This window comes from Salvelinus namaycush, unplaced genomic scaffold (assembly GCF_016432855.1).
Source record: "Salvelinus namaycush isolate Seneca unplaced genomic scaffold, SaNama_1.0 Scaffold1137, whole genome shotgun sequence".
NCBI lineage: Eukaryota > Metazoa > Chordata > Actinopteri > Salmoniformes > Salmonidae > Salvelinus > Salvelinus namaycush.
The window spans coordinates 9320-32348 of record NW_024057828.1 but is presented as its reverse complement, the minus strand read 5'-3'; the positions used below and the strand labels follow the sequence as shown (position 1 = coordinate 32348).

General features: G+C 40.8%; 1 protein-coding gene across 1 annotated transcript in view; it reads right to left on the bottom strand.

The window, feature by feature from the left end:
• eps8a (epidermal growth factor receptor pathway substrate 8a) overlaps positions 1-21455 on the bottom strand; it is a gene marked incomplete at both ends in the record, with an annotated part of 66574 nt that extends 45119 nt beyond the window's left edge. The window contains 4 exons of the mRNA XM_038982358.1: positions 19661-19809; positions 20301-20375; positions 20459-20547; positions 21311-21455. Of these exons, the coding sequence (XP_038838286.1) occupies positions 19661-19809; positions 20301-20375; positions 20459-20547; positions 21311-21455 (458 nt within the window). The remainder of the gene's footprint in view (positions 1-19660; positions 19810-20300; positions 20376-20458; positions 20548-21310) is intronic.
• Between the last annotated feature and the right edge of the window lie 1574 nt (positions 21456-23029).

Sequence of the window (23029 nt, the reverse complement as noted above, 5' to 3'; positions counted from 1 at the left end):
ACCTCAGTTAGACTAAAATAATGGTGTTATACAGCAGCACCTCAGTTAGACTAAAATAATGGTGTTATACAGCAGCATCTCAGTTAGACTAAAATAATGGTGTTATACAGCAGCATCTCAGTTAGACTGAAATAATGGTGTTATACAGCAGCACCTCAGTTAGACTAAAATAATGGTGTTACTCCATACAGCAGCATCTCAGTTAGACTAAAATAATGGTGTTACTCCATACAGCAGCATCTCAGTTAGACTAAAATAATGGTGTTACTCCATACAGCAGCATCTCATTTAGACTAAAATAATCGTGTTACTCCGTACAGCAGCATCTCAGTTAGACTAAAATAATGGTGTTACTCCATACAGCAGCACCTCAGTTAGACTGAAATAATGGTGTTACTCCATACAGCAGCACCTCAGTTAGACTGAAATAATGGTGTTATACAGCAGCACCTCAGTTAGACTAAAATAATGGTGTTATACAGCAGCACCTCAGTTAGACTAAAATAATGGTGTTACTCCATACAGCAGCATCTCAGTTAGACTAAAATAATGGTGTTACTCCATACAGCAGCACCTCAGTTAGACTAAAATAATGGTGTTACTCCATACAGCAGCACCTCAGTTAGACTAAAATAATGGTGTTACTCCATACAGCAGCACATCAGTTAGACTAAAATAATGGTGTTACTCCATACAGCAGCATCTCAGTTAGACTAAAATAATGGTGTTACTCCATACAGCAGCACCTCAGTTAGACTGAAATAATGGTGTTACTCCATACAGCAGCACCTCAGTTAGACTAAAATAATGGTGTTATACAGCAGCACCTCAGACTAAAATAATGGTGTTACTCCATACAGCAGCACCTCAGTTAGACTATAATAATGGTGTTACTCCATACAGCAGCACCTCAGTTAGACTAAAATAATGGTGTTACTCCATACAGCAGCATCTCAGTTAGACTAAAATAATGGTGTTACTCCATACAGCAGCACCGCAGTTAGACTAAAATAATGGTGTTACTCCATACAGCAGCACCTCAGTTAGACTAAAATAATGGTGTTACTCCATACAGCAGCACCTCAGACTATAATAATGGTGTTACTCCATACAGCAGCACCTCAGTTAGACTGAAATAATGGTGTTATACAGCAGCACCGCAGTTATACTGAAATAATGGTGTTACTCCATACAGCAGCATCTCAGTTAGACTAAAATAATGGTGTTATACAGCAGCACCTCAGTTAGACTAAAATAATGGTGTTACTCCATACAGCAGCATCTCAGTTAGACTAAAATAATGGTGTTATACAGCAGCATCTCAGTTAGACTGAAATAATGGTGTTACTCCATACAGCAGCACCTCAGGTAGACTAAAATAATGGTGTTATACAGCAGCACCTCAGTTAGACTGAAATAATGGTGTTACTCCATACAGCAGCACCTCAGGTAGACTAAAATAATGGTGTTACTCCATACAGCAGCACCTCAGTTAGACTGAAATAATGGTGTTACTCCATACAGCAGCACCTCAATTAGACTGAAATAATGGTGTTACTCCATACAGCAGCACCTCAGGTAGACTAAAATAATGGTGTTATACAGCAGCACCTCAGACTGAAATAATGGTGTTACTCCATACAGCAGCACCTCAGGTAGACTAAAATAATGGTGTTACTCCATACAGCAGCATCTCAGTTAGACTGAAATAATTGTGTTATACAGCAGCATCTCAGTTAGACTAAAATAATGGTGTTACTCCATACAGCAGCATCTCAGTTAGACTAAAATAATGGTGTTATACAGCAGCATCTCAGTTAGACTAAAATAATGGTGTTATACAGCAGCATCTCAGTTAGACTAAAATAATGGTGTTATACAGCAGCATCTCAGTTAGACTGAAATAATGGTGTTATACAGCAGCACCTCAGTCAGACTAAAATATTGGTGTTACTCCATACAGCAGCACCTCAGTCAGACTAAAATAATGGTGTTACTCCATACAGCAGCATCCCAGTTAGACTAAAATAATGGTGTTACAGCAGAATCTCAGTTAGACTAAAATAATGGTGTTACTCCATACAGCAGCACCTCAGTTAGAATAAAATAATGGTGTCACTCCATACAGCAGCATCTCAGTTAGACTGAAATAATGGTGTTATACAGCAGCACCTCAGTTAGACTAAAATAATGGTGTTATACAGCAGCATCTCAGTTAGACTGAAATAATGGTGTTACTCCATACAGCAGCACCTCAGGTAGACTAAAATAATGGTGTTATACAGCAGCACCTCAGTTAGACTGAAATAATGGTGTTACTCCATACAGCAGCACCTCAGGTAGACTAAAATAATGGTGTTACTCCATACAGCAGCACCTCAGTTAGACTGAAATAATGGTGTTACTCCATACAGCAGCACCTCAATTAGACTGAAATAATGGTGTTACTCCATACAGCAGCACCTCAGGTAGACTAAAATAATGGTGTTATACAGCAGCACCTCAGTTAGACTGAAATAATGGTGTTACTCCATACAGCAGCACCTCAGTTAGACTGAAATAATGGTGTTACTCCATACAGCAGCACCTCAGGTAGACTAAAATAATGGTGTTACTCCATACAGCAGCATCTCAGTTAGACTGAAATAATTGTGTTATACAGCAGCACCTCAGTTAGACTAAAATAATGGTGTTACTCCATACAGCAGCATCTCAGTTAGACTAAAATAATGGTGTTATACAGCAGCATCTCAGTTAGACTAAAATAATGGTGTTATACAGCAGCATCTCAGTTAGACTGAAATAATGGTGTTATACAGCAGCACCTCAGTCAGACTAAAATATTGGTGTTACTCCATACAGCAGCACCTCAGTCAGACTAAAATAATGGTGTTACTCCATACAGCAGCATCCCAGTTAGACTAAAATAATGGTGTTACTCCATACAGCAGCATTTCAGTTAGACTGAAATAATTGTGTTATACAGCAGCACCTCAGTTAGACTAAAATAATGGTGTTACTCCATACAGCAGCATCTCAGTTAGACTAAAATAATGGTGTTATACAGCAGCATCTCAGTTAGACTAAAATAATGGTGTTATACAGCAGCATCTCAGTTAGACTAAAATAATGGTGTTATACAGCAGCATCTCAGTTAGACTGAAATAATGGTGTTATACAGCAGCACCTCAGTCAGACTAAAATATTGGTGTTACTCCATACAGCAGCACCTCAGTCAGACTAAAATAATGGTGTTACTCCATACAGCAGCATCCCAGTTAGACTAAAATAATGGTGTTACTCCATACAGCAGCATTTCAGTTAGACTAAAATAATGGTGTTACAGCAAAATCTCAGTTAGACTAAAATAATGGTGTTACTCCATACAGCAGCACATCAGTTAGAATAAAATAATGGTGTCACTCCATACAGCAGCATCTCAGTTAGACTGAAATAATGGTGTTATACAGCAGCACCTCAGTTAGACTAAAATAATGGTGTTATACAGCAGCATCTCAGTTAGACTGAAATAATGGTGTTACTCCATACAGCAGCACCTCAGGTAGACTAAAATAATGGTGTTATACAGCAGCACCTCAGTTAGACTGAAATAATGGTGTTACTCCATACAGCAGCACCTCAGGTAGACTAAAATAATGGTGTTACTCCATACAGCAGCACCTCAGTTAGACTGAAATAATGGTGTTACTCCATACAGCAGCACCTCAATTAGACTGACATAATGGTGTTACTCCATACAGCAGCACCTCAGGTAGACTAAAATAATGGTGTTATACAGCAGCACCTCAGTTAGACTGAAATAATGGTGTTACTCCATACAGCAGCACCTCAGGTAGACTAAAATAATGGTGTTACTCCATACAGCAGCATCTCAGTTAGACTGAAATAATTGTGTTATACAGCAGCACCTCAGTTAGACTAAAATAATGGTGTTACTCCATACAGCAGCATCTCAGTTAGACTAAAATAATGGTGTTATACAGCAGCATCTCAGTTAGACTAAAATAATGGTGTTACTCCATACAGCAGCACCTCAGTTAGACTAAAATAATGGTGTTATACAGCAGCACCTCAGTTAGACTAAAATAATGGTGTTATACAGCAGCATCTCAGTTAGACTAAAATAATGGTGTTATACAGCAGCATCTCAGTTAGACTGAAATAATGGTGTTATACAGCAGCACCTCAGTCAGACTAAAATATTGGTGTTACTCCATACAGCAGCACCTCAGTCAGACTAAAATAATGGTGTTACTCCATACAGCAGCATCCCAGTTAGACTAAAATAATGGTGTTACTCCATACAGCAGCATCTCAGTTAGACTGAAATAATGGTGTTATACAGCAGCACCTCAGTCAGACTAAAATATTGGTGTTACTCCATACAGCAGCATCCCAGTTAGACTAAAATAATGGTGTTACAGCAGAATCTCAGTTAGACTAAAATAATGGTGTTACTCCATACAGCAGCACCTCAGTTAGAATAAAATAATGGTGTCACTCCATACAGCAGCATCTCAGTTAGACTGAAATAATGGTGTTATACAGCAGCACCTCAGTTAGACTAAAATAATGGTGTTATACAGCAGCATCTCAGTTAGACTGAAATAATGGTGTTACTCCATACAGCAGCACCTCAGGTAGACTAAAATAATGGTGTTATACAGCAGCACCTCAGTTAGACTGAAATAATGGTGTTACTCCATACAGCAGCACCTCAGGTAGACTAAAATAATGGTGTTACTCCATACAGCAGCACCTCAGTTAGACTGAAATAATGGTGTTACTCCATACAGCAGCACCTCAATTAGACTGAAATAATGGTGTTACTCCATACAACAGCACCTCAGGTAGACTAAAATAATGGTGTTATACAGCAGCACCTCAGTTAGACTGAAATAATGGTGTTACTCCATACAGCAGCACCTCAGTTAGACTGAAATAATGGTGTTACTCCATACAGCAGCACCTCAGGTAGACTAAAATAATGGTGTTACTCCATACAGCAGCATCTCAGTTAGACTGAAATAATTGTGTTATACAGCAGCACCTCAGTTAGACTAAAATAATGGTGTTACTCCATACAGCAGCATCTCAGTTAGACTAAAATAATGGTGTTATACAGCAGCATCTCAGTTAGACTAAAATAATGGTGTTATACAGCAGCATCTCAGTTAGACTGAAATAATGGTGTTATACAGCAGCACCTCAGTCAGACTAAAATAATGGTGTTACAGCAGAATCTCAGTTAGACTAAAATAATGGTGTTACTCCATACAGCAGCACCTCAGTTAGAATAAAATAATGGTGTCACTCCATACAGCAGCATCTCAGTTAGACTGAAATAATGGTGTTATACAGCAGCACCTCAGTTAGACTAAAATAATGGTGTTATACAGCAGCATCTCAGTTAGACTGAAATAATGGTGTTACTCCATACAGCAGCACCTCAGGTAGACTGAAATAATGGTGTTATACAGCAGCACCTCAGTTAGACTGAAATAATGGTGTTACTCCATACAGCAGCACCTCAGGTAGACTAAAATAATGGTGTTACTCCATACAGCAGCACCTCAGTTAGAATAAAATAATGGTGTCACTCCATACAGCAGCATCTCAGTTAGACTGAAATAATGGTGTTATACAGCAGCACCTCAGTTAGACTAAAATAATGGTGTTATACAGCAGCATCTCAGTTAGACTGAAATAATGGTGTTACTCCATACAGCAGCACCTCAGGTAGACTAAAATAATGGTGTTATACAGCAGCACCTCAGTTAGACTGAAATAATGGTGTTACTCCTTACAGCAGCACCTCAGGTAGACTAAAATAATGGTGTTATACAGCAGCACCTCAGTTAGACTGAAATAATGGTGTTACTCCATACAGCAGCACCTCAGGTAGACTAAAATAATGGTGTTACTCCATACAGCAGCACCTCAGTTAGACTGAAATAATGGTGTTACTCCATACAGCAGCACCTCAATTAGACTGACATAATGGTGTTACTCCATACAGCAGCACCTCAGGTAGACTAAAATAATGGTGTTATACAGCAGCACCTCAGTTAGACTGAAATAATGGTGTTACTCCATACAGCAGCACCTCAGGTAGACTAAAATAATGGTGTTACTCCATACAGCAGCATCTCAGTTAGACTGAAATAATTGTGTTATACAGCAGCACCTCAGTTAGACTAAAATAATGGTGTTACTCCATACAGCAGCATCTCAGTTAGACTAAAATAATGGTGTTATACAGCAGCATCTCAGTTAGACTAAAATAATGGTGTTACTCCATACAGCAGCACCTCAGTTAGACTAAAATAATGGTGTTATACAGCAGCATCTCAGTTAGACTAAAATAATGGTGTTATACAGCAGCATCTCAGTTAGACTGAAATAATGGTGTTATACAGCAGCACCTCAGTCAGACTAAAATATTGGTGTTACTCCATACAGCAGCACCTCAGTCAGACTAAAATAATGGTGTTACTCCATACAGCAGCATCCCAGTTAGACTAAAATAATGGTGTTACTCCATACAGCAGCATCTCAGTTAGACTGAAATAATGGTGTTATACAGCAGCACCTCAGTCAGACTAAAATATTGGTGTTACTCCATACAGCAGCACCTCAGTCAGACTAAAATAATGGTGTTACTCCATACAGCAGCATCCCAGTTAGACTAAAATAATGGTGTTACAGCAGAATCTCAGTTAGACTAAAATAATGGTGTTACTCCATACAGCAGCACCTCAGTTAGAATAAAATAATGGTGTCACTCCATACAGCAGCATCTCAGTTAGACTGAAATAATGGTGTTATACAGCAGCACCTCAGTTAGACTAAAATAATGGTGTTATACAGCAGCATCTCAGTTAGACTGTCACGAACCGGCTCAGAGCCCGTAACAAAAGGGAGACCACGTGGAGATAAAGAGTAACAAAATATATTTATTTAAATAACGAAGGAGGTATAATATACAATGGGGTGTGTAATCAGTAATCAGTAGTGTAAGTGAGTGTTTTGCATGCATGAATGTGATAATGCAGGGTGTTGAAAGATGCTAACACAAACAACCAAAAAGCACCATGAAACATAACCGAAACACAAACAAATCTGTCAAGGTGTCTGCCTGGAGAGAGTCTCCCCCATGAATGGGGAAGTGGTGTCTTTATCCTGGAAGACACCGGGCCCAGGTGTTTCCCATGTATGTGATGACCCTCCCAACTCCGCCCACCGACATCCTAATAAGGAAACAAGAACAAAGAGAGAATACGGCAGACAGAGTGGGAGGGTCGTCACATTCCCCCCCATAAAACCGGGGCCCAACAAGGACCCCGGAACAACATACCAGCCTCTGCGTCCCAAATTGATGAGGGATTACGTGCACACTTCTAATTTACCCCAGCCAACCTCCTCAGACCTCAGCAACCTTTGCGCACGGGAAGCACTATTTAAGAGGAAAGAAGAGTCCCCAGACCTCAGCAACCTTAGTGCATAGGAAGCAACATTTAAGAGGAAACACTCCCCAGACCTCAGCAACCTTAGTGCATAGGAAGCAACATTTAAGAGGAAAGACTCCCCAGACCTCAGCAACCTTAGTGCATAGGAAGCAACATTTAAGAGGAAAGAAGAATACAAGACCAGGAGGGAACAGACAGTAAAGACAGAACCAGACAATACAACCATTCAAGAACAGGGCGCACGAGACCACATCAGCTACAAACTCCAACGGAAAGAACAAGGTCCTTAATTTTTTTAACAATTCCCAACGATTCATAGCCACTTCCCAACGTAACAGACTACTCATTTCAATCTACCCTGCAATATACCATCGTCAGGACCAGGCACATCTTCCTCCTCATGCACAAATCTAGCATGATAAGAACCGAAGGAAACAACGGTATCAGCCAAAAGAACAGGTTTTACCATCCTCCGTAGACTCCCACTGTTCAATCTCAGAGGAACGTGCATGATAGGGTTTTAACAAAGTTACATGACACAGCTGGTGTGCTTTTCTCCGTTCTGTAGTGGCAACTAGGTAATTTTTGCAAAGGAGAACCAACAATTGGCAGCAGAGCAAGAACCTGGTCACCCGGAGAAAACTGACGAGGCTCAGTTCGGCGATCAAATAAGCCCCTCATCCTCTCCTGTGAACATGATAACTTCTCTTTATCCATTTCACCACTACTCCCCTTTTTTTTTTTTTTTTTTTTTTTTTTTTGCACGAGGCAAAGGACCCACACAGTCAATGATAAAATACTCAAAAGATTGGCTGAGTACAGGAATAGGAAACAGTGGTACCGGCTTAATAGCTTGATTAGGTTTACCGGTTAATTGACAGGTGTGACAAGTTTTGATGAAATCAGAGACATCCCTCTTTAAGCTAGGCCAAAAGAAATGTCTTAATATACAATGGTATGTTTTCCTCACACCCATATGTCCAGCAACACCATTGTGAGAAGTTGTCAAAACCAACTCACGAAGCTTTACTGGTACCACAACCTGACTAATCGCCTCCCCCCGAAAACGACTACCATGAGACACCCACTTTCTCATCAGGACATCCTCTTGGAGAAAATAGCCATGGGCGACATCTCCCAACTGTTCCACAGGCACAATTTGGTCACGCAACTCTTCTAATGTGGGATCAGTCCATTGCGCATTGATTAGATCTGAGTGGGTAACAGATAACGGAATAACAGGGAAAACAGTGACATACTTCTTTGTGGTATTCTCATTAGTTGGCACAGTGACCAGTTCGCCACGACTCATAGAACACGCACTGAACATCTCTGGGGAGCGCTGTACACTCTCATCTGGAATTTCAACAACTGACGGCTTTATGGAAACAACTAGAGATGGAACCTCGACAGGCCATACACGATCACCAGCCAAGTTATTCCCAAGAATAACGTCAATACCCTCAATAGGCAACGAAGGACGCACCCCCATAACAACCTCACCTTTTACCAGCCCACAATCCAACATCAGTTTATGCAATGGAACTGAAAGAGTGTTCAAACCTATCCCCCTAATTAGAACACTCTTCCCCGAATCAGTCTCAGCTGAAAAGGGTAACACAGACTCCAACACAAACGATTCGGAGGCACCTGTGTCTCTCAAGATCTTCACTGGCACCAATTCCTTACTCCCTAATATAGACACAAAACCTTCCATAATGAAAGGTAAATAGCCTGGGTGAATATGGACTTTCACCTGCGCCTGAGACCACGTGTCATGAGTGAACTGATGTGAAACAGGCGCAGCTAACGCCGTAGGCTTAGATTTAACGTAATCACGCGTACTGAATTTGTCCTTTTCCCTGAGAACCGGACATTCGTTTTTCCAATGACCTGAATCATGACAGTAATGACACTCTTGCCCAAAGTCAGCTCTTCCACGGGAATCAGGCTCAACCCTAGTTGAATTGAACTCTGCCCGTGAACCAAAGTATTTCGGTGAGCGAAGGCCAAATCTATCCGAACGCCCCCACTCATTCCGAATACGGGGCTCTGCAAAGACTCTTTTGTGAGTCAACACATACTCATCCGCCACAACCGCAGCTTCAGCGATATTCTTTACTTTTTGTTCGTTAATATACGTGGCAATACGATCAGGGATTGTGTCCTTAAATTGCTCTAACATAATCAGGTCACACAGCCCTTGGAAAGTCACAACTGCAGAGGCAGAACACCAGCGATTAAACTGTATAGATAATTGTCGCGCAAACTCAACATGGGTCTGTTTATCATCCCTTTTTAAAGTTCTAAATCGTTGGCGGTAAGCCTCAGGGACCAATTCATAAATCTGTAACACAGCCGTTTTAACCTTATCATAACTGACACTGTCGTGTACACTAAGAGCTGAATATGCTTCCTGCGCTTTACCAGTCAGCACACACTGCAACATTAAGGTGCGGTCAGAATCAGGCCAACTCCTAGCGTCAGCAACACGCTCAAACAACGAAAAGAATGTCTCAGGGTCCTTTTCATTAAACTGAGGCAATAACCGTAAGTTCCCAACAATATCAAATGTGTCCGGGGCACGACCAAAAGTGGAACGACCCCTAGGTAAATCTGGGTCACCTTCCCAGAACAAACTCTCCCCTGAAATCTTTCCTTCCCTAACCAACTCTATCCGTTCTTGTTGCAACTTGATTTTAGCATGCTCCATATCTAATTCCTTTTCATACTTTACACGATCATACTCTAACTTCTCACGATCATGCTGCCGATCATACTCTAGCTTCTCACGATCATGCTGCCGATCATACTCTAGCTTCTCACGATCATGCTGCTGCTGTAACAGAAGCAGTTCTTTCTGCTGTTCAAAAAGAAGACTACTAGGACTAACCGATGGAATGGCCATTGTAACATTACGGGGAGATGACTCCTCAGCAGAAGCTGGCCCAGTGGTAACTTCAAGAATACCACTCTCCATCAGATTGGCCTTCAATATCAACCTAATAGAATTCTTTAGACGTTTATCACTAATTTCAATCTTGTAGTATTCAGCGACTTTCAACAGCTGTTCTTTAGTACCTAATTCTAATAGTTCCTCTGATGGAAAGCGAATGAACTCCTCTACAAAAGACGCCATAATTACAAAAAAAAATTTCTCACTCTTCCCCTCTGCTGAGCACACCAGACCACAACCCAAGAAATGACAATCACCCTGAGTACCACAGAAGAGAGATGAGATACGGAGCTTCCCCAAAACCTACATTAACTCAACCCTAGTCTTCGTGTGGATTTGCGGTGGGTATTTACGCACTGTAGCCCGCTGGCAAGGAAATAAACCCCCCAGCACGCTGGTAGATTCCACCAAGCCACGGATGTGCCCCCGAGACAACTGCTCAGTCCACAGACACCACACAAAAATAACAAACATTAACCATGCCCAACATATTTCAAAAATGAAACAGGTCGCTAAGCCTATCAGGGGTAAAAGGCTATAGCTCCGGGTAGCAAGTTCCACTACCCTACCCAAATCTCCCACTGAGGTACACAGCCGATTACTCACCTCAGACCGATATCCCAACAGAAAGTAGAACAAGAGTTTCCAGGCTGGGCAGGGCCTGGAAACTAACCATTATACTCTCTCCAACGCAACACACAAACCAAACAACAAAGGCCACCAATACTGGGCCTATCAAACTCAAACAAAATACGCAAACCAAACACGTACCTCCACGTTCTCCCAAACCAATACGTTCAAATATCCCGGATGAGCCCCCACTTGTCACGAACCGGCTCAGAGCCCGTAACAAAAGGGAGACCACGTGGAGATAAAGAGTAACAAAATATATTTATTTAAATAACGAAGGAGGTATAATATACAATGGGGTGTGTAATCAGTAATCAGTAGTGTAAGTGAGTGTTTTGCATGCATGAATGTGATAATGCAGGGTGTTGAAAGATGCTAACACAAACAACCAAAAAGCACCATGAAACATAACCGAAACACAAACAAATCTGTCAAGGTGTCTGCCTGGAGAGAGTCTCCCCCATGAATGGGGAAGTGGTGTCTTTATCCTGGAAGACACCGGGCCCAGGTGTTTCCCATGTATGTGATGACCCTCCCAACTCCGCCCACCGACATCCTAATAAGGAAACAAGAACAAAGAGAGAATACGGCAGACAGAGTGGGAGGGTCGTCACAGACTGAAATAATGGTGTTACTCCATACAGCAGCACCTCAGGTAGACTAAAATAATGGTGTTATACAGCAGCACCTCAGTTAGACTGAAATAATGGTGTTACTCCATACAGCAGCACCTCAGGTAGACTAAAATAATGGTGTTACTCCATACAGCAGCACCTCAGTTAGACTGAAATAATGGTGTTACTCCATACAGCAGCACCTCAATTAGACTGAAATAATGGTGTTACTCCATACAGCAGCACCTCAGGTAGACTAAAATAATGGTGTTATACAGCAGCACCTCAGTTAGACTGAAATAATGGTGTTACTCCATACAGCAGCACCTCAGTTAGACTGAAATAATGGTGTTACTCCATACAGCAGCACCTCAGGTAGACTAAAATAATGGTGTTACTCCATACAGCAGCATCTCAGTTAGACTGAAATAATTGTGTTATACAGCAGCACCTCAGTTAGACTAAAATAATGGTGTTACTCCATACAGCAGCATCTCAGTTAGACTAAAATAATGGTGTTATACAGCAGCATCTCAGTTAGACTAAAATAATGGTGTTATACAGCAGCATCTCAGTTAGACTGAAATAATGGTGTTATACAGCAGCACCTCAGTCAGACTAAAATATTGGTGTTACTCCATACAGCAGCACCTCAGTCAGACTAAAATAATGGTGTTACTCCATACAGCAGCATCCCAGTTAGACTAAAATAATGGTGTTACTCCATACAGCAGCATTTCAGTTAGACTGAAATAATTGTGTTATACAGCAGCACCTCAGTTAGACTAAAATAATGGTGTTACTCCATACAGCAGCATCTCAGTTAGACTAAAATAATGGTGTTATACAGCAGCATCTCAGTTAGACTAAAATAATGGTGTTTTACAGCAGCATCTCAGTTAGACTAAAATAATGGTGTTATACAGCAGCATCTCAGTTAGACTGAAATAATGGTGTTATACAGCAGCACCTCAGTCAGACTAAAATATTGGTGTTACTCCATACAGCAGCACCTCAGTCAGACTAAAATAATGGTGTTACTCCATACAGCAGCATCCCAGTTAGACTAAAATAATGGTGTTACTCCATACAGCAGCATTTCAGTTAGACTAAAATAATGGTGTTACAGCAGAATCTCAGTTAGACTAAAATAATGGTGTTACTCCATACAGCAGCACCTCAGTTAGAATAAAATAATGGTGTCACTCCATACAGCAGCATCTCAGTTAGACTGAAATAATGGTGTTATACAGCAGCACCTCAGTTAGACTAAAATAATGGTGTTATACAGCAGCATCTCAGTTAGACTGAAATAATGGTGTTACTCCATACAGCAGCACCTCAGGTAGACTGAAATAATGGTGTTATACAGCAGCACCTCAGTTAGACTGAAATAATGGTGTTACTCCATACAGCAGCACCTCAGGTAGACTAAAATAATGGTGTTACTCCATACAGCAGCACCTCAGTTAGACTGAAATAATGGTGTTACTCCATACAGCAGCACCTCAATTAGACTGACATAATGGTGTTACTCCATACAGCAGCACCTCAGGTAGACTAAAATAATGGTGTTATACAGCAGCACCTCAGTTAGACTGAAATAATGGTGTTACTCCATACAGCAGCACCTCAGGTAGACTAAAATAATGGTGTTACTCCATACAGCAGCATCTCAGTTAGACTGAAATAATTGTGTTATACAGCAGCACCTCAGTTAGACTAAAATAATGGTGTTACTCCATACAGCAGCATCTCAGTTAGACTAAAATAATGGTGTTATACAGCAGCATCTCAGTTAGACTAAAATAATGGTGTTACTCCATACAGCAGCACCTCAGTTAGACTAAAATAATGGTGTTATACAGCAGCACCTCAGTTAGACTAAAATAATGGTGTTATACAGCAGCATCTCAGTTAGACTAAAATAATGGTGTTATACAGCAGCATCTCAGTTAGACTGAAATAATGGTGTTATACAGCAGCACCTCAGTCAGACTAAAATATTGGTGTTACTCCATACAGCAGCACCTCAGTCAGACTAAAATAATGGTGTTACTCCATACAGCAGCATCCCAGTTAGACTAAAATAATGGTGTTACTCCATACAGCAGCATTTCAGTTAGACTAAAATAATGGTGTTACAGCAGAATCTCAGTTAGACTAAAATAATGGTGTTACTCCATACAGCAGCACCTCAGTTAGAATAAAATAATGGTGTTACTCCATACAGCAGCATCTCAGTTAGACTGAAATAATGGTGTTATACAGCAGCACCTCAGTTAGACTAAAATAATGGTGTTACTCCATACAGCAGCATCTCAGTTATACTGAAATATTGGTGTTACTCCATACAGCAGCACCTCAGTTAGACTAAAATAATGGTGTTACTCCATACAGCAGCATCTCAGTTAGACTGAAATAATGGTGTTATACAGCAGCACCGCAGTTATACTGAAATAATGGTGTTACTCCATACAGCAGCATCTCAGTTAGACTAAAATAATGGTGTTACTCCATACAGCAGCATCTCAGTTAGACTGAAATAATGGTGTTATACAGCAGCATCTCAGTTAGACTACAATAATGGTGTTACTCCATACAGCAGCATCTCAGTTAGACTAAAATAATGGTGTTACTCCATACAGCAGCATCTCAGTTAGACTGAAATAATGGTGTTATACAGCAGCATCTCAGTTAGACTGAAATAATGGTGTTACTCCATACAGCAGCACCTCAGGTAGACTAATATAATGGTGTTATACAGCAGCACCCCAGTTAGACTGAAATAATGGTGTTACTCCATACAGCAGCACCTCAGGTAGACTAAAATAATGGTGTTACTCCATACAGCAGCACCTCAGTTAGACTGAAATAATGGTGTTACTCCATACAGCAGCACCTCAATTAGACTGAAATAATGGTGTTACTCCATACAGCAGCACCTCAGACTAAAATAATGGTGTTACTCCATACAGCAGCATCTCAGTTAGACTAAAATAATGGTGTTATACAGCAGCATCTCAGTTAGACTAAAATAATGGTGTTATACAGCAGCATCTCAGTTAGACTGAAATAATGGTGTTATACAGCAGCACCTCAGTTAGACTAAAATAATGGTGTTACTCCATACAGCAGCACCTCAGTCAGACTAAAATAATGGTGTTACTCCATACAGCAGCATCCCAGTTAGACTAAAATAATGGTGTTACTCCATACAGCAGCATTTCAGTTAGACTAAAATAATGGTGTTACTCCATACAGCAGCACCTCAGTTAGAATAAAATAATAGTGTTACTCCATACAGCAGCATCTCAGTTAGACTGAAATAATGGTGTTATACAGCAGCACCTCAGTTAGACTAAAATAATGGTGTTACTCCATACAGCAGCATCTCAGTTATACTGAAATATTGGTGTTACTCCATACAGCAGCACCTCAGTTAGACTAAAATAATGGTGTTACTCCATACAGCAGCATCTCAGTTAGACTGAAATAATGGTGTTATACAGCAGCATCTCAGTTAGACTAAAATAATGGTGTTACTCCGTACAGCAGCATCTCAGTTAGACTAAAATAATGGTGTTACTCCATACAGCAGCAGCTCAGTTAGACTGAAATAATGGTGTTATACAGCAGCATCTCAGTTAGACTACAATAATGGTGTTACTCCATACAGCAGCATCTCAGTTAGACTGAAATAATGGTGTTACTCCATACAGCAGCACCTCAGGTAGACTAAAATAATGGTGTTATACAGCAGCTCCCCAGTTAGACTGAAATAATGGTGTTACTCCATACAGCAGCACCTCAGGTAGACTAAAATAATGGTGTTACTCCATACAGCAGCACCTCAGGTAGACTAAAATAATGGTGTTATACAGCAGCTCCCCAGTTAGACTGAAATAATGGTGTTACTCCATACAGCAGCATCTCAGTTAGACTAAAATAATGGTGTTATACAGCAGCATCTCAGTTAGACTAAAATAATGGTGTTATACAGCAGCATCTCAGTTAGACTAAAATAATGGTGTTACTCCATACAGCAGCACCTCAGTTAGACTAAAATAATGGTGTTACTCCATACAGCAGCACCTCAGTTAGACTAAAATAATGGTGTTACTCCATACAGCAGCATCTCAGTTAGACTAAAATAATGGTGTTACTCCATACAGCAGCATCTCAGTTAGACTAAAATAATGGTGTTACTCCGTACAGCAGCATCTCAGTTAGACTAAAATAATGGTGTTACTCCATACAGCAGCATCTCAGTTAGACTAAAATAATGGTGTTACTCCATACAGCAGCACCTCAGTCAGACTAAAATAATGGTGTTACTCCATACAGCAGCACCTCAGTTACACTGAAATAATGGTGTTACTCCATACAGCAGCACCTCAGTTAGACTAAAATAATGGTGTTATACAGCAGCACCTCAGTTAGACTAAAATAATGGTGTTACTCCATACAGCAGCATCTCAGTTAGACTAAAATAATGGTGTTACTCCATACAGCAGCACCTCAGTTAGACTAAAATAATGGTGTTACTCCATACAGCAGCACCTCAGTTAGACTAAAATAATGGTGTTACTCCATACAGCAGCATCTCAGTTAGACTAAAATAATGGTGTTACTCCATACAGTAGCATCTCAGTTAGACTAAAATAATGGTGTTATACAGCAGCACCTCAGTTAGACTAAAATAATGGTGTTACTCCATACAGCAGCATCTCAGTTAGACTACAATAATGGTGTTACTTCATACAGCAGCACCTCAGTTAGACTAAAATAATGGTGTTACTCCATACAGCAGCATCTCATTTAGACTAAAATAATGGTGTTACTCCGTACAGCAGCATCTCAGTTAGACTAAAATAATGGTGTTACTCCATACAGCAGCACCTCAGTTAGACTAAAATAATGGTGTTATACAGCAGCACCTCAGTTAGACTAAAATAATGGTGTTACTCCATACAGCAGCACCTCAGTTAGACTGAAATAATGGTGTTACTCCATACAGCAGCACCTCAGTTAGACTAAAATAATGGTGTTACTCCATACAGCAGCACCTCAGTTAGACTAAAATAATGGTGTTATACAGCAGCATCTCAGTTAGACTGAAATAATGGTGTTATACAGCAGCACCTCAGTTAGACTAAAATAATGGTGTTACTCCATACAGCAGCATCTCAGTTAGACTAAAATAATGGTGTTACTCCATACAGCAGCATCTCAGTTAGACTAAAATAATGGTGTTATACAGCAGCACCTCAGTTAGACTAAAATAATGGTGTTACTCCATACAGCAGCACCTCAGTTAGACTGAAATAATGGTGTTACTCCATACAGCAGCACCTCAGTCAGACTAAAATAATGGTGTTACTCCATACAGCAGCACCTCAGTTACACTGAAATAATGGTGTTACTCCATACAGCAGCACCTCAGTTAGACTAAAATAATGGTGTTATACAGCAGCACCTCAGTTAGACTAAAATAATGGTGTTACTCCATACAGCAGCATCTCAGTTAGACTAAAATAATGGTGTTACTCCATACAGCAGCACCTCAGTTAGACTAAAATAATGGTGTTACTCCATACAGCAGCACCTCAGTTAGACTAAAATAATGGTGTTATACAGCAGCACCTCAGTTAGACTAAAATAATGGTGTTACTCCATACAGCAGCATCTCAGTTAGACTAAAATAATGGTGTTACTCCATACAGTAGCATCTCAGTTAGACTAAAATAATGGTGTTATACAGCAGCACCTCAGTTAGACTAAAATAATGGTGTTACTCCATACAGCAGCATCTCAGTTAGACTACAATAATGGTGTTACTTCATACAGCAGCACCTCAGTTAGACTAAAATAATGGTGTTACTCCATACAGCAGCATCTCATTTAGACTAAAATAATGGTGTTACTCCGTACAGCAGCATCTCAGTTAGACTAAAATAATGGTGTTACTCCATACAGCAGCACCTCAGTTAGACTAAAATAATGGTGTTATACAGCAGCACCTCAGTTAGACTAAAATAATGGTGTTACTCCATACAGCAGCACCTCAGTTAGACTGAAATAATGGTGTTACTCCATACAGCAGCACCTCAGTTAGACTAAAATAATGGTGTTACTCCATACAGCAGCACCTCAGTTAGACTAAAATAATGGTGTTATACAGCAGCATCTCAGTTAGACTGAAATAATGGTGTTATACAGCAGCACCTCAGTTAGACTAAAATAATGGTGTTACTCCATACAGCAGCATCTCAGTTAGACTAAAATAATGGTGTTACTCCATACAGCAGCATCTCAGTTAGACTAAAATAATGGTGTTATACAGCAGCACCTCAGTTAGACTAAAATAATGGTGTTACTCCATACAGCAGCACCTCAGTTAGACTGAAATAATGGTGTTACTCCATACAGCAGCACCTCAGTTAGACTAAAATAATGGTGTTACTCCATACAGCAGCACCTCAGTTAGACTAAAATAATGGTGTTATACAGCAGCATCTCAGTTAGACTGAAATAATGGTGTTATACAGCAGCACCTCAGTTAGACTAAAATAATGGTGTTACTCCATACAGCAGCATCTCAGTTAGACTAAAATAATGGTGTTACTCCATACAGCAGCATCTCATTTAGACTAAAATAATGGTGTTACTCCGTACAGCAGCATCTCAGTTAGACTAAAATAATGGTGTTACTCCATACAGCAGCACCTCAGTTAGACTGAAATAATGGTGTTACTCCATACAGCAGCACCTCAGTTAGACTGAAATAATGGTGTTACTCCTTACAGCAGCATCTCAGTTAGACTAAAATAATGGTGTTACTCCATACAGCAGCACCTCAGTTAGACTGAAATAATGGTGTTACTCCATACAGCAGCACCTCAGTTAGACTAAAATAATGGTGTTACTCCATACAGCAGCACCTCAGTTAGACTGAAATAATGGTGTTACTCCATACAGCAGCACCTCAGTTAGACTAAAATAATGGTGTTACTCCATACAGCAGCATCTCAGTTAGACTAAAATAATGGTGTTATACAGCAGCACCTCAGTTAGACTAAAATAATGGTTTTATACAGCAGCACCTCAGTTAGACTGAAATAATGGTGTTACTCCATACAGCAGCACCTCAGTTAGACTAAAATAATGGTGTTACTCCATACAGCAGCACCTCAGTTAGACTAAAATAATGGTGTTACTCCATACAGCAGCACCTCAGTTAGACTAAAATAATGGTGTTACTCCATACAGCAGCACCTCAGTTAGACTAAAATAATGGTGTTATACAGCAGCATCTCAGTTAGACTAAAATAATGGTGTTATACAGCAGCATCTCAGTTAGACTGAAATAATGGTGTTATACAGCAGCATCTCAGTTAGACTAAAATAATGGTGTTACTCCATACAGCAGCACCTCAGTTAGACTAAAATAATGGTGTTACTCCATACAGCAGCATCTCAGTTAGACTAAAATAATGGTGTTATACAGCAGCATCTCAGTTAGACTAAAATAATGGTGTTACTCCATACAGCAGCACCTCAGTTAGACTGAAATAATGGTGTTACTCCATACAGCAGCACCTCAGTTAGACTAAAATAATGGTGTTACTCCATACAGCAGCACCTCAGTTAGAATAAAATAATGGTGTTACTCCATACAGCAGCATCTCAGTTAGACTAAAATAATGGTGTTATACAGCAGCACCTCAGTTAGACTAAAATAATGGTGTTACTCCATACAGCAGCACCTCAGTTAGACTAAAATAATGGTGTTACTCCATACAGCAGCACCTCAGTTAGACTAAAATAATGGTGTTACTCCATCAGTAAGTGAACAGAAGATGCTTTAATAAAGAGTTTGGAGACCGATAATACCGTTAAACCCACGTTAACCAAACATTCACCCCTATGACCCCATGTTAACCCCATCGTGACCTCTAACCTCCTACCTGCACTTGGTCCACCCCTCCCCCAGGGCAACCCACAGGTGTCTTTCCTCGGCCGTCCCAGCTGAGTGCAGGAAGTCTATAGCCTCTCTGGTCAACAGAGGAACCACCACGCTCTTAGCCAGCTCTGTCCCTCCAGAGGTCTGGATCACCTGGAGGAGAAGTTAAACCATTACCCTCACCACTAACTACTAGTCTCTTAACCAGCTCTGTCCCTCCAGAGGTCTGGATCACCTGGAGGAGAAGTTAAACCATTACCCTCACCACTAACTACTAGGCTCTTAGCCAGCTCTGTCCCTCCAGAGGTCTGGATCACCTGGAGGAGAAGAGGTTAAACCATTACCCTCACCACTAACTACTAGGCTCTTAGCCAGCTCAGTCCCTCCAGGGGTCTGGATCACCTGGAGGAGAATTAAACCATTACCCTCACCATTAACTACTAGGCTCTTAGCCAGCTCTGTTCCTCCAGAGGTCTGGATCACCTGGAGGAGAAGAGGTTAACCATTACCCTCACCACTAACTACTAGTCTCTTAACCAGCTCTGTTCCTCCAGAGGTCTGGATCACTTCGAAGGTTGAAATGTGGGGACGGAGTGGAATCTGGCTTAAACATGCATAGCAGAGTAGAGCAGTCTGTCTCTCACCATTCTGAGTGGTGTGAACAGGAAGTGGACCAGGTCGTCAGCGCTGGGGTTCTGGATGAGGGTCTTCAACTTCCCCTGGAGGAGAGAGACAAGGAAAGTCATACAAATGTAAAATTAAATAAATAATAAATAAACATCATTCATCTTTGGTGTCTTACCAGCAGGTTGAAGGCATGTTTGAACTTCTGGAAACAGTCAACAAAATCCTCCTGAGTGGGAGGCTTGGCTCGCAGTGTTAGCACTCCCTCTGGTGGACAGAGAGAGACATGACAGGTAACACACAGGGAGGCTTGGCTCGCAGTGTTAGCACTCCCTCTGGTGGACAGAGAGAGACATGACAGGTAACACACAGGGAGGCTTGGCTCGCAGTGTTAGCACCCCCTCTGGTGGACAGAGAGAGACATGACAGGTAACACACAGGGGAGGCTTTGCTCGCAGTGTTAACACCCCCTCTGGTGGACAAAGAGAGACATGACAGGTAACACACAGGGGAGAATTAGTTCGCAGTGTTAGCACCCCCTCTGGTGGACAGAGAGAGACATGACAGGTAACACACAGTATTAAAGTAAATAGTCATTAGTCTAGCAACATCGATTGCTTTCCTAACTGTTTCCTGTTTTGATGTAAATGTTGTCCACAGTGGAACGAACAATCTACTTAAGGAAACAGTAACGAGGTCATGGACAGTAGAATGAAGATCAGGACCAGGCCAGGAGGACTACAAACTAGATCTAAAGAACTACACCACCCAACAGTAACGAGGTCATGGACAGTAGAATGAAGATCAGGACCAGGCCAGGAGGACTACAAACTACATCTAAAGAACTACACCACCCAACAGTAATGAAGTCATGGACAGTAGAATGAAGATCAGGACCAGGCCAGGAGGACTACAAACTAGATCTAAAGAACTACACCACCCAACAGTAATGAAGTCATGGACAGTAGAATGAAGATCAGGACCAGGCCAGGAGGACTACAAACTACATCTAAAGAACTACACCACCCACCTCCGGGTCCCTTCTTCTTGTTCTTTTTAGATTTCTTCCTCTTGGAGAGCTCGTTGAAGGCCTCAGCTGCTTTCTGCAGTTTGGTCACGAAGAACTCAATGTGGTCCAGAATGTGGTTCAGGATTTGCTGCAAGAGAAGACAGTACTGTTGAAAAGACACACAACCACAGACAGACTTACTTTGTTACTCGCTAAATGAAGTCATTTAATGTAATGTAGGTGTGATTGACAGGCGCTGCCAGGTTCAACGTTACCCGTGTTGTTGCTGGAGATGCTGCTATAGTCAATTAGTGTAAAACACTAGGACTTTATTTTACTTCAGCAGTCGCTGTTTATCTCTTCTCCGTATATTTTCCAAGTTTGGCGAAAACATTTAATAGAATAGCATGGGAGATGAGGGTAGTGCAATACTGTATCACGTTTTGCATTTACTTTCAAAGGACATTAAATCTGTAACTGTAACTGCAGAACTCCTAACATCTCCTAATAGTGGAGTATCCTTGATGTTACTACAGACTACTGGTCTACATCTCCTAATAGTGGAGTATCCTTGATGTTACTACAGACTACTGGTCTACATCTCCTAATAGTGGAGTATCCTTGTTGTTACTACAGAACAGACTACTGATCTACATCTCCTAATAGTGGAGTATCCTTGTTGTTACTACAGAACAGACTACTGATCTACATCTCCTAATAGTGGAGTATCCTTGTTGTTACTACAGAACAGACTACTGATCTACATCTCCTAATAGTGGAGTATCCTTGTTGTTACTACAGAACAGACTACTGATCTACATCTCCTAATAGTGGAGTATCCTTGTTGTTACTACAGACAGACTACTGGTCTACATCTCCTAATAGTGGAGTATCCTTGTTGTTACTACAGACTACTGGTCTACATCTCCTAATAGTGGAGTATCCTTGTTGTTACTACAGACTACTGGTCTACATCTCCTAATAGTGGAGTATCCTTGTTGTTACTACAGAACAGACTACTGATCTACATCTCCTAATAGTGGAGTATCCTTGTTGTTACTACAGACTACTGGTCTACATCTCCTAATAGTGGAGTATCCTTGTTGTTACTACAGACTACTGGTCTACATCTCCTAATAGTGGAGTATCCTTGTTGTTACTACAGAACAGACTACTGATCTACATCTCCTAATAGTGGAGTATCCTTGTTGTTACTACAGAACAGACTACTGGTCTACATCTCCTAATAGTGGAGTATCCTTGATGTTACTACAGACTACTGGTCTACATCTCCTAATAGTGGAGTATCCTTGTTGTTACTACAGACTACTGGTCTACATCTCCTAATAGTGGAGTATCCTTGTTGTTACTACAGACTACTGATCTACATCTCCTAATAGTGGAGTATCCTTGTTGTTACTACAGACTACTGGTCTACATCTCCTAATAGTGGAGTATCCTTGTTGTTACTACAGACTACTGATCTACATCTCCTAATAGTGGAGTATCCTTGATGTTACTACAGAACAGACTACTGGTCTACATCTCCTAATAGTGGAGTATCCTTGATGTTACTACAGAACAGACTACATCTCCTAATAGTGGAGTATCCTTGATGTTACTACAGAACAGACTACATCTCCTAATAGTGGAGTATCCTTGATGTTACTACAGAACAGACTACTGATCTACATCTCCTAATAGTGGAGTATCCTTGTTGTTACTACAGAACAGACTACT